At 37.5% G+C, this 12,779-nt stretch overlaps 1 protein-coding gene across 10 annotated transcripts in view; it reads right to left on the bottom strand.

Moving 5' to 3' along the window:
• The window catches only part of RFX3 (regulatory factor X3), a 286,452-nt gene that overhangs the window by 67,102 nt on the left and 206,571 nt on the right, over positions 1–12,779 (bottom strand). For all 10 annotated transcript variants that reach the window (XM_078436058.2, XM_078436061.2, XM_078436060.2 and 7 more), the window contains 2 exons: positions 4,717–4,898; positions 1,142–1,261 (listed from right to left, as the gene is read on the bottom strand). In XM_078436058.2, coding sequence (XP_078292184.1) covers positions 1,142–1,261; positions 4,717–4,898 — 302 coding nt within the window. The remainder of the gene's footprint in view (positions 1–1,141; positions 1,262–4,716; positions 4,899–12,779) is intronic.

Raw genomic sequence — 12,779 nt, 5'->3', positions numbered from 1 at the left:
GGATGTGAAGGAGATCTGGCCAACCATCCCAGATCAATAAAACGAGTAAAGTGAGGCAGATCATCCGACTGTGTTCAGCCCTCCTTTCTCCTACCTAACTCTGCATGTTCAACTGAAAAGAAAAATTACGAGGCGCCTGGTTGGCTCAGTCGGTTAAGCGTCCGACTTTGGCTGAGGTCATGATCTCACGGTTTGTGGGTTCAAGCCCCATGTTGGGCTCTGTGCTGACAGCTCATGCTCTATTTCTCTCGGTCTCTCAAAAATAAATGAACGTTTTTTATTAAAAAAGTTTTTTAAAAGAAAAATTATAACCACTATTATGGCTGAGCTATACTGGTAAAAAGGGAGAGATTTTTCTTTTATTTACTCTAAACTGTGATATAAGCCACATGAGACTAGAAGGCCCTTGGCTATATAACAGTATTATGACTTGTGCAAATCATTTAGCCTCTCTGGGACTGAAGTGAAAAACAGAGCTATGAAGGCTTTGATTGTCACAGGGCTGAGGGGCCAGACTAGACAGAGGTATTTTTTTCAGTTCTAAGCTCTATGGTCCCACCCACCCATCCATCCACCCACCCACCCATCCGTCTGGCCATCCATCCATCCATCCATCCACCCATCCATCCATCCGTCCATGAATGCTGGAGATCTCTCACAGCTCTAATATCTACAATTCTCCATCTATGAAAGCTGGATTCAAAGAAAATGCAACAAGTCCTAAACAGTTTGCCAGCACGCATGTTATGTCAAAAAGAACGACTGAGGGAGGTGCAAGACTGCAAGCGAGGAACTCACCAACACCGAAACAAGTTTCTCCAGGTGGTGTTTGCTTGGGTTCACTCCTTACGTTTTGGGTTTGGTCTCGTTGGCCGAATAGTTTGGGACGTCACAGTGAAACTTAAAAAGGGGCCAAACAGGCCAAAATCAAATAAGGAATCGCGAAAGATTTGGAAAACCGACAGGGTGAATGAAATCCTACTAAATCATATTTGAGAACGGTCCATGTGTAAAAGCAGGCCGGCAACAGTCACATTCGCGTACGCTTCGGTATCTGCTCTATTTGCTCAGGGGAAAAAGGAGACTGAACATCTAAAGAAATATGTGGCTTTGACAGGTCAGCGATAATTCCGGAGTCTACCTTTGTTTCTGTTGCATGGGTTGCTGTCTCATAGCCATATACTGCATGTCTTCTTGCAGACGATTAAGAGGGGAATCTGGCTTGACACGGATCCCATAGTAATGGTACTTGGAGTTTCCTCTTCATAAAAGAACAACAAACATTAGAGACACAAAAAGTCAGTTAAACCAATATCAATCAGACAGGATGTCTACCTCACTTCACATCTGGAAAGATTAGGTAAAAGCAGCATATTCGCGTTACAGACTTAACGATCTGCCTGTTCCAGATTATACCTGTCCATTTTTATGGTGGCTACATCTACAGAATCAAAACAAGATTTCGAATCGATCAGCGCAGGGCCCTGTGAAAACTCTCTCCTTATAAACTTAGATACCAGTACAATAGCTCACTTATTCCATTGAAGTTACACTTTGAGTTTCAAATTTGCGTTTTAGATTTCATTTAGAAGGGGTAAAGGTGGAAAACACACCTGGCCAAGAAAAATCCATTAAGAGGATAAAGGGCTATACACTAGAGGGGAATTTACTATAAAGTAGTTACACAAAACAAAGAAAAGAAATCTAATTCTGTGGTCTTGGATAAGTTAGGTCCACATCTGTGCGACGTCTATTACTACAGGATGGGGGAGGTAACTTGACTGATACAGAATGTTGCGGTAAAGTCTATCATGTGTTATTCTGAAACCTAAAAGGAGGCAGGCATTTAATCCATTGATTTTGAAACATATTTTATTAGTCTCTGTTTTAACGAATTCTTATCAGTTTGCAGGCTGAATACGATGTGTCACAACAGACATGGGGAAGTTTCTCTGTGAAAATGGCAAATTTCCACCTGGATAAAAACTGTCACAATTTCCCCATCTTCATGAGAAAGACCGTGTTTGTTATTAGAGATGACAAAGTTTTGCTCTGAATGAAATTTGCAAATTCTTGCAAAAATAACATTTTAAATATGTAAATTTTTGCAAAGGGAAAATAGCTTTTCACAAGTCTATATATAGCAAGACATCAGCTGCTTTTCCATTTTTTTCTTTCATTTACAAAAAAGAAATGCAAAAGTGTGGATTAAATATTTTATATAAAAATAGAACAGAATTTTACTTCCAAGATTAAAGAACATAGATTAAATGAAGCCTATATATTCAAAAGCATTACACTCTTATTACATAAATAATATTGCTAGTTTTAAAAAAAAAGTAGGGCGTCTGAATATCTATATAGTTTCAGCAAAGTATGTAACAGTATGGAAACTTAAATGCATTCCACTTGCAGAGATAGATCTTGTCTCCAAAATTCACTGCAAAATAGAGCAAAAACACGAAAACAAAACTCAATTAGTAGTGTTCTCCCTTACAAACTGGAGTAGGGTAAGTAGTGGAGTGGGGAGGAGAAGGGGAAGCAGGCGACAGTCCCCAGGGGATGTAGCCAATGACAACTACAGAGTAAAATGGGGTCTCCCTTGTAGACGGAAACAGATGAAGTGTCTAGTTTCTTCTCTGTTTCCTGCAAATGAGCATTTTTGTTGGGTTGGTGGGGAGCCGGTTGGGGGAGATCAGCACGTCTCACGGTCTTCTTTGCTTAAACTTAATTTGCAGATGGATTTGAACAAAAGACACCTTTTGATTTGCCTTTGTTTAGAAACTTGGTTTTTACCTAGCTCTAAAACCTCAAGAAATGGCCCAGTTCTGCCTCATGATTTATACTGATTTTCTTTCTGTTCCCTGGGTTAGGAGGAGTAAATGAGTGCTAAACCACTTTCCGTGGTAGAAAGGATCTCCCTCACCATCGGCAGTGTTTCTACCTTAGAGTTCTGCTGCCTTCATAACACAGTATTTGTTTAAACTTTCCCCATTGGATTTCTTTTCTCCTCATTTCTCTAAGGCTTTACTTTCCATCTCTCTTTGAAAAGACCACATATAATTTTAAAAGGAACAGGAGACACAATTGTTACTTAGTGAGAGGGCAAAAAAGAACATCAGAAAGTAAAAGCTGTGATATTGCGAAATGTACTTGTGGAGTATAGATTCTACTCATTCACAAACCCAAACAACCCCAATTTTGGTCCTTTCTATTTTAAAGATGTGTTTCAAGGTCTGAATGGAGCCTCAAAATAGGACCCATTGAAATCCCTTTCGACAACAAAAGGAGCACAACAATACTGCTATTAGAATGTTGAATAAAGCCCAGAGTCTCAAAATATTGGCATGGTATGCATAACTACTGAGCCTGAGCCTTCCGCTAGCGGATAAGAGGTTAGATCCCCAAATAATGATTTTTGTGGTTCTGGCAAAAGAAACAGGAGAGAAACAAAGAGCTTTTTTCAAGGGACTGAAAGCTTTACTTCCTTTAGCCTGAAAAGACAATCATATCCTCCCATTTAAAATATACTATCTTTTCAAGTATAGGAAGAAGAAAACATATTTATGAGAGAGCTGAACCTCTAGCAATCTGAAAGCTGGACGGTCACTTGAAACACAACAGAATGGAATGACTCACGCTTAGGATACTTAGAGACCTTGTAAATGACATAAAACTGACACTCCCTTTTTCTTAGCATAAGCCTACAATGAAGTCAATTAGTAAGGGTCTCTTTATTTAATAGTCTGTACTAGAATACTATGAAGCTGTGACTTAAAACCAATTAAAGGAAGAACGTCGAACGTTACACGGTGTGGCATCTTTATTTTTACACTTTTTATTAGGGATTTCTATAAGCTTTAGGAAATAAAAAACATCCATATCCTTCTGCCCAGCTTCTCAAAATATTCATGTTATGATAATTTGTAAAAACTATAGAAAGGCACAAAAATGAATCTCTACAGTTCCAACTATTATTTTCATCATATTTTGATTAGGAAAAACACTCCTTTCTCTTTCCAAAGGAAGGAAACGAGAAGCCAAGAATCTTCTTCACGTTACTGGTTTCCATGTTACGGAAGTACGCTATCTTTTTGCTTCTATACACGTATGGTTGCGTAGCCAAGATTCTAAAGAAGGCTAATAAGAGGTTAAACAGAACCATGTCATTACCCAGGGCTTCCAACACCCCAGCTTTTCAAGTTCAACAAATGATTTTTTGTTGATCTCCAAAAATGAAATGAAAAACTCAGCTTTAATTTCGTACTCTATTCAAATAGAAGAGTTATTTATAAAGACATTTCAGTATAATTTTGCAAGAGTCAAGAAATAACATAGTTTTCCATTTACTATGTCACTTACTCATCACTTCTGGTATGATTAGTTTTCAAAAGAGAAAACAGGGAGATACGTTAATTTTTAAGGCACCGTGTGTAAATCTTACGTTAACAGTTTGGCTTGCTGATTTCTGTATGAGGTGAGAATCAGTTCTCAAAGCTTTGGTCAGCTGATGTGTAAGACAATGCATCATCCCCTTTTGCAGCATTCACTGAATAACGACCTTTCCTTTTCTCAAGAGACTGTATAAACTGAGCTATTTCCTCATTTTTTCTTTATATGTCATCTGTAATCAAGCACTTCTGCTCACGCACTGTCCTGAACTGCGTTAGTGTGAAAAAGAGGAATTCATTTAGGATCTTATTTTTCCGTACTAACCTAGTTCCCAATCTCCTGGTTCGGAGCCCCATAAAAATTGACCTTATTAGTTTTCCAAAAGAAGCAGCATTGACTGGGTCCAGTTTGTGTTCCTGACAATGTCGTAGGTAGTGGTTATACAGCGTGCTTCTAGGAAGGCTCACTCCTTCTGCGGTCTCGTAATTGTCCAACAGCCACTGGAGCTAGTGTAAAGAAGACAGGGTAAACACAGAGAAACCATATCATTTACCAGAATGTCTACAAGACCCTACAGATAACAATGGACAGAAATACTTAGATATTCATCAAACCTTGTAAGAGGCTAAACTGTGGTAAGTCAAAGGCTGCCGTAACCAGACCTTGAAAACTCTCAGAAACGTAAATAAATAGCTGAATGTAGTTTATGACCTCGGACCATGTCCATTCCTCAAACAGTCAAGCGCACGTAAAAAATACTCTTTTTCCCTGGATTGACTGCCATTTTGTAGACAAACACCTCTTCGGGGAATTCAAATAGTCCCATTAACCGGTCAGATGTAAAATTTGTAATTGCTACAGAACAAGACAGATTACCAAGCCTGGCAGCCTGGCACAGAATATGTCTCTAGTGTTGGTATGTTATGAACAGCAGGGTGCCTTGTATGAGTTTTTGTATGAAGTTTCTATTCACTTCCCTAGAATTCTAATTTACTTATCTAATTTACTCACACAGGTCAGTACAACACTATTATCTACTGGGTAGGATGCTGCAAGCAGAAAGGAAAAAAACAAATTCAGTCATTTCTTCCCCAGAAGGAAAGAAACTCACTAGACATTGATTTTTTAAAAAATTATGTAATAAAAAGGAATCATTTATTACAGTCATTTGAGTTTTCCTACCTGAGCGCTGTGTTCTTGTTTCTGTTTCATAATTTTGGAAGATACGCTACAATGGTAGTTGGTAAAGTAACATTTTCTCAGTTTATAGTCTACATTTGAAAAGCTTATGTTGTCCTACGTGTATTTCTTTAAAGTATAGAAAGTGCAAAGATACTTCAGAAAGTATAAACTAGGTCTATATTATTAAATTTCAACATTAGGAAAATTAAGTTATTAACTCGTTCATTTATTTCTTGACAAAAGGAAAACTGAAGAACATTTAAATGACTTTCTGAAGGTCACATTGTCTCAGAGTGCGATCTGGTTCCCAACACATATTTTCTGATAACTTGAATACCAGCTGTTGTTTCCACAAAGCAACAAAATACTTCACAGTATTTGTCTCAACAAAATTTCCATACCATATATAAGAGATGTGATCAAGAAGTGATATTTTACGTGCAATGTAAATTAAACGTAAGTTATGGAAGCCTAAGAATTTCTTTACTGTGCATCAGTTATGAGCCGGGCAATGTGGTAGGCACCTAGGGATGCAGAAATGAATGTGATCGCACCCCTGTCCTCAGGAATTTATGATCACAGTCCAAAAAAGATAATATGGACACTCAAATATATTAAAACATTTCTCCATTTTGCTTACTTATTTTAAGATCTGTGAACAAACTCAGAACCTGAACCTTCAGACTCCTGGTATTAAAAACATTTTCAGAATTACTGCCTTTAACTCTGACAACTGAATTGTCCAGAACCATTTTAATTTCAAATATTCCTACATGATGCTTATGTTTAATTAAAATCATGTCATTAAACTCATACTGATGTTGGCTTAGAAAATATGGCCACCAAGCCTACAAGACAGAGCAGAGTACTTTTAAAAATAAAGTTCATGTTCCCGTCAGGGAGACTTGAAGTTCTCTGCGAACCACTTAGGCATAATGAATATGTACATTTAAACATACCTGTTGCCTCTATAATGTATACAACGCTCCCTCTTCAAAAGGTTACACAAAATAAATGTTCATTTACATACTGACAAAAAATTAAAGGTCAAAAAGAATTCTTTAGAGATGAGTCATCTGTAACCTGTCAGTAAAGAAGTTTTCCAGAGGCAATGATTTCTAAGTATTCTAAACAACACATGAAAAAGTTCACTTACACATATTCATTTGGTATAAAAGAGGAAGGGGCAAAAAGCTTGGGAAATCCAGGGACTATGGCTCAGAGTAGTATTCTGCCTACAACGGGGGGGGGGGGGGTCAAGATGTCTCTAGCCTTTCTTTTTAAATTTTAAGATTCTGTAGCTTAGGAACACAAGCAGGGTGATGACGCACAAAATATGGCCATACAAACCTGCCTCATAGATTTCATCCACGTGCCTCAGTAAGATGACGGGAATCTGAAAGCATTGTTACCTCACTTGAACGGTGTCGGAGAAGTTCTAGGGAACCATATTGCCCAAAAGTGCTAACTCTGGCTTTGTGTGCATATACTAGTTAGGGCCTTCCACTGGTACTCTAAATATATAAAGAATATAGAAATATAAAACAGAGAAAGTAATATTCTTTGAGAAATTCAGTTTCTGGAGATGAAGGAATAGAAAGGAAACACCAAAAATAATCCTCAGAAAGGGAAACGTATAAAAACTCTAAATATTTTGTGGAAAACAAGTATTTTGCAAATGAGTTAACAAAGCGCCCATATCCACAAGCATGGAACAAAGTTAAAAATGCCAAAGGTATGTCTGTATATATTATCTATGCTTCCTCATACAATAATACATGTTGTCAAAGCCAAACAGTATGATTTTGTAGCAAAAAAAAATACTAAAAATCAAATATTCCCTCCTTTACGAATGAACAGAACATACACCTATACAGGAAGCGAATAAAGATATAAAGCAAATAAAACAATTTGTTTAATTAATGAGATACAAATGGAAAATTTCTGTAAACTGCCTTGACTATTTACTAGTTTTCTTGCAATATTTCATAAATTAAAAGTAAAGACAGGTATCTGAAAAAAATGAGAGTTTACTAATGTTTCATGATGAAGACCACTGTCTTATAGATAAAAGAATCTGAAAAAAACAAATCTAATAATAAAATATGTGTAGGGTATGGTCTTAAGGTGCCTTTCATAAAAATGAAAAGTAGTGCAAATATTAAAGTTAAACATAAAATATTTTGGGTCCAAAGGTATGTTTACATATATAAAAGAGTTAATCAGACAATTCTTTGTCAAAGAAAACTTACCACAGAAATAGATAATTCTAGCGAAAGTGGGCTTAAAACACTCGGAAGCCTAAATAATATTACTCAAGGCCCAAAAGAACAATTTAGAGAAGATGAAGTTTTTACTGGATTGGCGGTATGGTCCCCTGAAAAGCTAAGCAAGTCAAATAACCTGGACGGACCGCTTTGCAAACTTACTGTTCTTTTTGGACAGTTTCACATTCATACGGATTCTTCATTTCTAAACCAGTTTTTCAAAAACCTGAGTTCCTTTGTAATATGTGTGAGTATGCGTGTCTGCGCGTGCATTTGTGGGCATATGTATTTCTATGTATATAATGTTATTACACACACCACACGCTTACACACATAAAATAATCATTAGTGGATGTGAAAACCTCCCTAAGAGTGGGTGTGCTGACGCCTACCACTCTGACGGAAGCAAAGGTGCATTTTGTTCCCTGCCTCTTATTCGCAGGAAGTTGCCAGAAGGCTGGAGATCACTTTGGAAGAGCAGAAGGAGGTCAAACGGAGGCAAAAAGCCCTGAAGGAGGGAGATGGCTACTGCTGCGGCCGTAACTCTTCCAGCTAGGAAGCCTGTTAACAACCGCGTCACCTAAGGGTAGTGCCCCGTGTCACCTAAGGGTGGTGCTCCTAGGAGCTCGTGATGGAAGTAGAGACTGGAGCTACCAGATAAGATTTTGAGATTGAGCAGGGGACTATAATGTGCGTTTTACATGCCGGGATTTAACCTTCCAGTTTGGACACAGTGATCGCACTGTAAATCAGATATTGGAGTCTGAAACACAGCATAAGAAAGGATTAATTTTATCGTACGAGCAAGTTGGTTGTTGAGTGTAACCTAAAGGCATACACTTCTTGTGTTGCCCAAGGGAAGTTCATGCCTGTTACAAGATACAGTTTGCTTGGGTTTTGTCAGACGCTAAAATTCAATACCCTTAACATTTAGTAGTTGAGATCTAAACTATTACAATTTTTTTTTTACTCTTTATAAAACGTTGTAAGATATTTGTTTACATTTATGGTTTTAAAAGCCCATAAAATACCACAGGAACTTTTAACCTTTATCTTTAAAACTTGATTATTCTACTAATGAACCAACATAAATTCACGTAAGAGTGGAAGGCATGATAATTGCATCTTTCAACCTTTGCATTTAATCTATATTAATCAGGGTAGATTAAGGAAGATGAACAGTTCCTATTTTTCCCAAAGGGAAATACTGATTGACAAATTTAAAAAAAAAATACATATTGCATTCCCCAATTAACATCTAAATGTAACATTTGGCATTTTTTCCCAGATGGATTATTATCCATTAGGATTCATTTTAAGTTCAGTTCACTGATGATATGCATTTTGACAGGGCTTATTTCTGTCATAACTTATATTTACAATACAGCAGAGTTGAAGGGAAGTGAGTATAAAACTAGGGTTTGCTTTGAGCTGAATACATTTCAGTAGCTAAACCCGGCAAAAATCATAAAACAACTGTTTACTAGGTTGTAAAAAGTATGTAAAATAAATGCCTAATGCTTTTTATATACTCTAAATGGAATTTAAAAAAATGTACATGTTCTAGAACGTTATGTGGGAACTGGGAACAATTAACTTAAGGACATTTCTGCACTCATATTTACCATCTAAAATATCTCACATTGGATACAAAATAATCACTAAATGCCAATTTATATCAATTACAATTGAGAAGGAGGATAAAGTAAACCTTGAGTCTGCAGTGACACTCTGGTGCATGAGACAGACTATACACAGCATTTACCCCCACAGCATCTTCACATACAAAATATTAAGAAACAGAAATATTTAAATAAAAATTATGATAGCAACAGACTGAATTCCATAAAGCTAAATCAAAAGCACCAGTCTAAAGACAAGGAGATAAATGAGAGCATCCTTGGCTCATATTTTTTTGCGGGGTTAAATTATTTGGAGGGGGGGGAAAGTTGTCCACTCTTACACTGAAGGTTGCCCCTGGGGAAATGTAGAGCGATAATATGTTCTTTCACTCACGTGGTATGCAGGGAGAAAGCCACTTTCTACCAACAATGTTCACACACCAACCGACCGAGGCGTGCGTGATAATAACACAATGCATGCAGGAGTCCCCAAATAAATGCACACACGACTGGCAAAGGTACTTAGAATACGGAAGGTAAGATAAGGTCTGTTCCCTTCTATTGTTTCTTATGTTCGTCCATTTGACAAATATTGAGGAAATTTCTCCCACGTATCAGGCACTGTTCTAGGCACCGGGGATGCGTCAGGGGACAAAACGTATAAAGTCCTCACTCTCTTGGGACTTTAACTTGTCAATATATATTTACTATCTGCCTGCGTGGTGTTACTACTGAAATAATTGCCATTATGTGAATACTAACAATATATGTCAATATTGACAATGATAGGAAAAAAAAAAAACGGCCCTCGGTGTAACCATACTCAGTTTACAAGTGGGGCGCCATACAGGGTTTGAAATTGAGAAGTTATACATGCATTTCAAGCTGGAGAATAGTAGCAAGATAATGATAAAAACAGACCAGTAGTACTAAGTATTCTTAAGAATACGCTAAAAAAGAGACACAAAATTCAACACCCCATTCCACCCCGCTCCATCTTCTAATGTGTTGAAAGGTGAAAAGCAAAGTGATTGAGTTGGATTCTAATGACAGGAGATTATTTGCTTTGACCCTAAGAAGAATTTTCTGAATTACTGTAAGCCATCAAGTGTCTAAAGAGAAAATAAGAAACCCATTCAATTCCATATTCCAAAATACAATGAGAATAGACATTCAGCTCCAAAATCATGATTCAGATGCCTCTTTAGAAACTAGCAGGGGCACCTGGGTGGCTCAATCGGTTAAGCATCTAACTTCGGCTCAGGTCATGATCTCGCAGTTTGTGAGTTTGAGCCCCGAGTCAGGATGCTTCGGATTCTGTGTCTCCCTCTCTCTCTGCCCCTCCCCCCGATCATGTTCTGTGTCTCTCTCTCAAAAATAAACATTTAAAAAAATTGAAAAAAAAAAAAGAAACTAGTAAATATGGGGCACAAATTATTGATCCCTTCTCCTAATTGTTTGCCTCATGAAACTGATCCTCGGTAGAAACTGGTAAGTCGGGAAACTGTCATCACAAAGTTGGATTCATGTTCACTTTAAAGAATTCCATATCATGTCCTATACAGTGAGGGATAAAGGATAAACTTATAGTTTGTTGACATTTAAAATATGAACAGCATATTTTTAAGAAACATTTCCATTAAGTTGGTGCAGCCACTCTGGGAAACATTATGGAGGTTCCTCAAAAAATTCAAAATACAACTACCCTACGACCCAGCAACTGCACTACTAGGTATTTATCTGAAGGATACAGGTGTGCTGTTTCAAAGGGGCACGTGCACCCCAATGTTTATAGCAGCACTATCGACAATAGCCCAAGTATAGAAAGGGCCCACATGTCCATCGATGGATGAATGGATAAAGAAGATGTGGTCTATATATACGATGGAGTATTACTCGGCAATCAAAAAGAATGAAATCTTGCCATTTGCAGCTACGTGGATGGAACCGGAGGGTACTATGTTAAGCAAAATTCGTCAGTCAGAGAAAGACAAATATCATATGCCTTCACTCATATGAGGACTTTAAGATACAAAACAGATGCACCTAAGGGAAGGGAAGCAAAAATAATACAAAAACAGGGAGGGGGACAAAACCATAAGAGACTCTTAAATATGGAGAACAAACAGAGGGTTACTGGAGGGGGTGGGGGAGGGGGGATGGGCTAAAGGGGTAAGAGGCACTAAGGAATCTACTCCTGGAATCATTGTTGCACGGTATGCAAACTTACTTGGATGTAAATTAAGAAAAAATAAACATAAAAGAATCGTTTCCACCAGAATTCTTCTTTGCAACTGAACACCACAAATTAACTTAACAGAACTTAAAATGCCCTTAGCAGGTGGTGATCAGCTAGAACACATGCAGTAGCTTATTTCAGCTTTTGGATCAATCTAACAAAAATTAGGAGCATCACTAGATTTCCAAGGACAGAAAAACAACAGGGTCCTGTTACGTGTTCAGGGAGAAACCTGACTGGTCAGCAGAAACGTGATCCTTTCTTTACTGTTTCTATGCCATCTGCAGAATCATTTGTGTTTCAAAAGACTTGACTATATATGAGCTTTAGACGAATTTAACTACCTCAGACGTGTAATAAAAATGAATCAGGACATCTAGTGAAAGATTATCACTGCATTAGCAACATTTAAGCCCACTGTATATCCTGAAATGTCTCCGGAAGTTAGAGCCTGATGAGGGGCTCGAACTCACAAGCCGTGAGATCATGACCTGAGCCGAACTCGGACGCTTAACCGACCGAGCCACCCAGGCGCCCGGTCATTAAATATCATTTCATGAGTTACAAGAGAATGGTAATTTCAAAAAACCCCAACACATCTGAAAAGTTTCAAACAAATCCAAAAATAAAAATATACCCAAAACCCCCCACGTTTTTATACCTACGTTACTGGTCATGAAACACTAATTAATAAATAGAGGTAATTTAGGTAAAAATTAAACATCACATATTTTACTAAACTATACAATTCAAGTGAAAACGAGGTATGAACTGAATCACAAAACACAGCTTCTTAGAAGCCTGACAGTTCAAAAAACTTCAGGTGTTTTTTTCTTCTTCTTCTTATGTCCCTGTACATTTTTGACTAAAAGTGAACAGTATTTTTAATTGCCATTTTCAAAACACAAACACCAGTTAGTCATTACCCACCCCCCAAAAACATACATCCTACTAACACACAGTACATCAGCCTTTATACACAACTACAGAGTCATGCTAACACAGCAGGGATATACTTATGAAACACATAGAAGAGTGACACATTGCATACAAATTTTCAGGCGGGGGGAAAAATCA

Source organism: Panthera onca, chromosome D4 (assembly GCF_046562875.1).
Source record: "Panthera onca isolate mPanOnc1 chromosome D4, mPanOnc1 haplotype 2, whole genome shotgun sequence".
Lineage (NCBI taxonomy): Eukaryota > Metazoa > Chordata > Mammalia > Carnivora > Felidae > Panthera > Panthera onca.
Note: the sequence above shows the minus strand (reverse complement) of the source record. Positions and strands in the feature narration are given on the sequence as shown.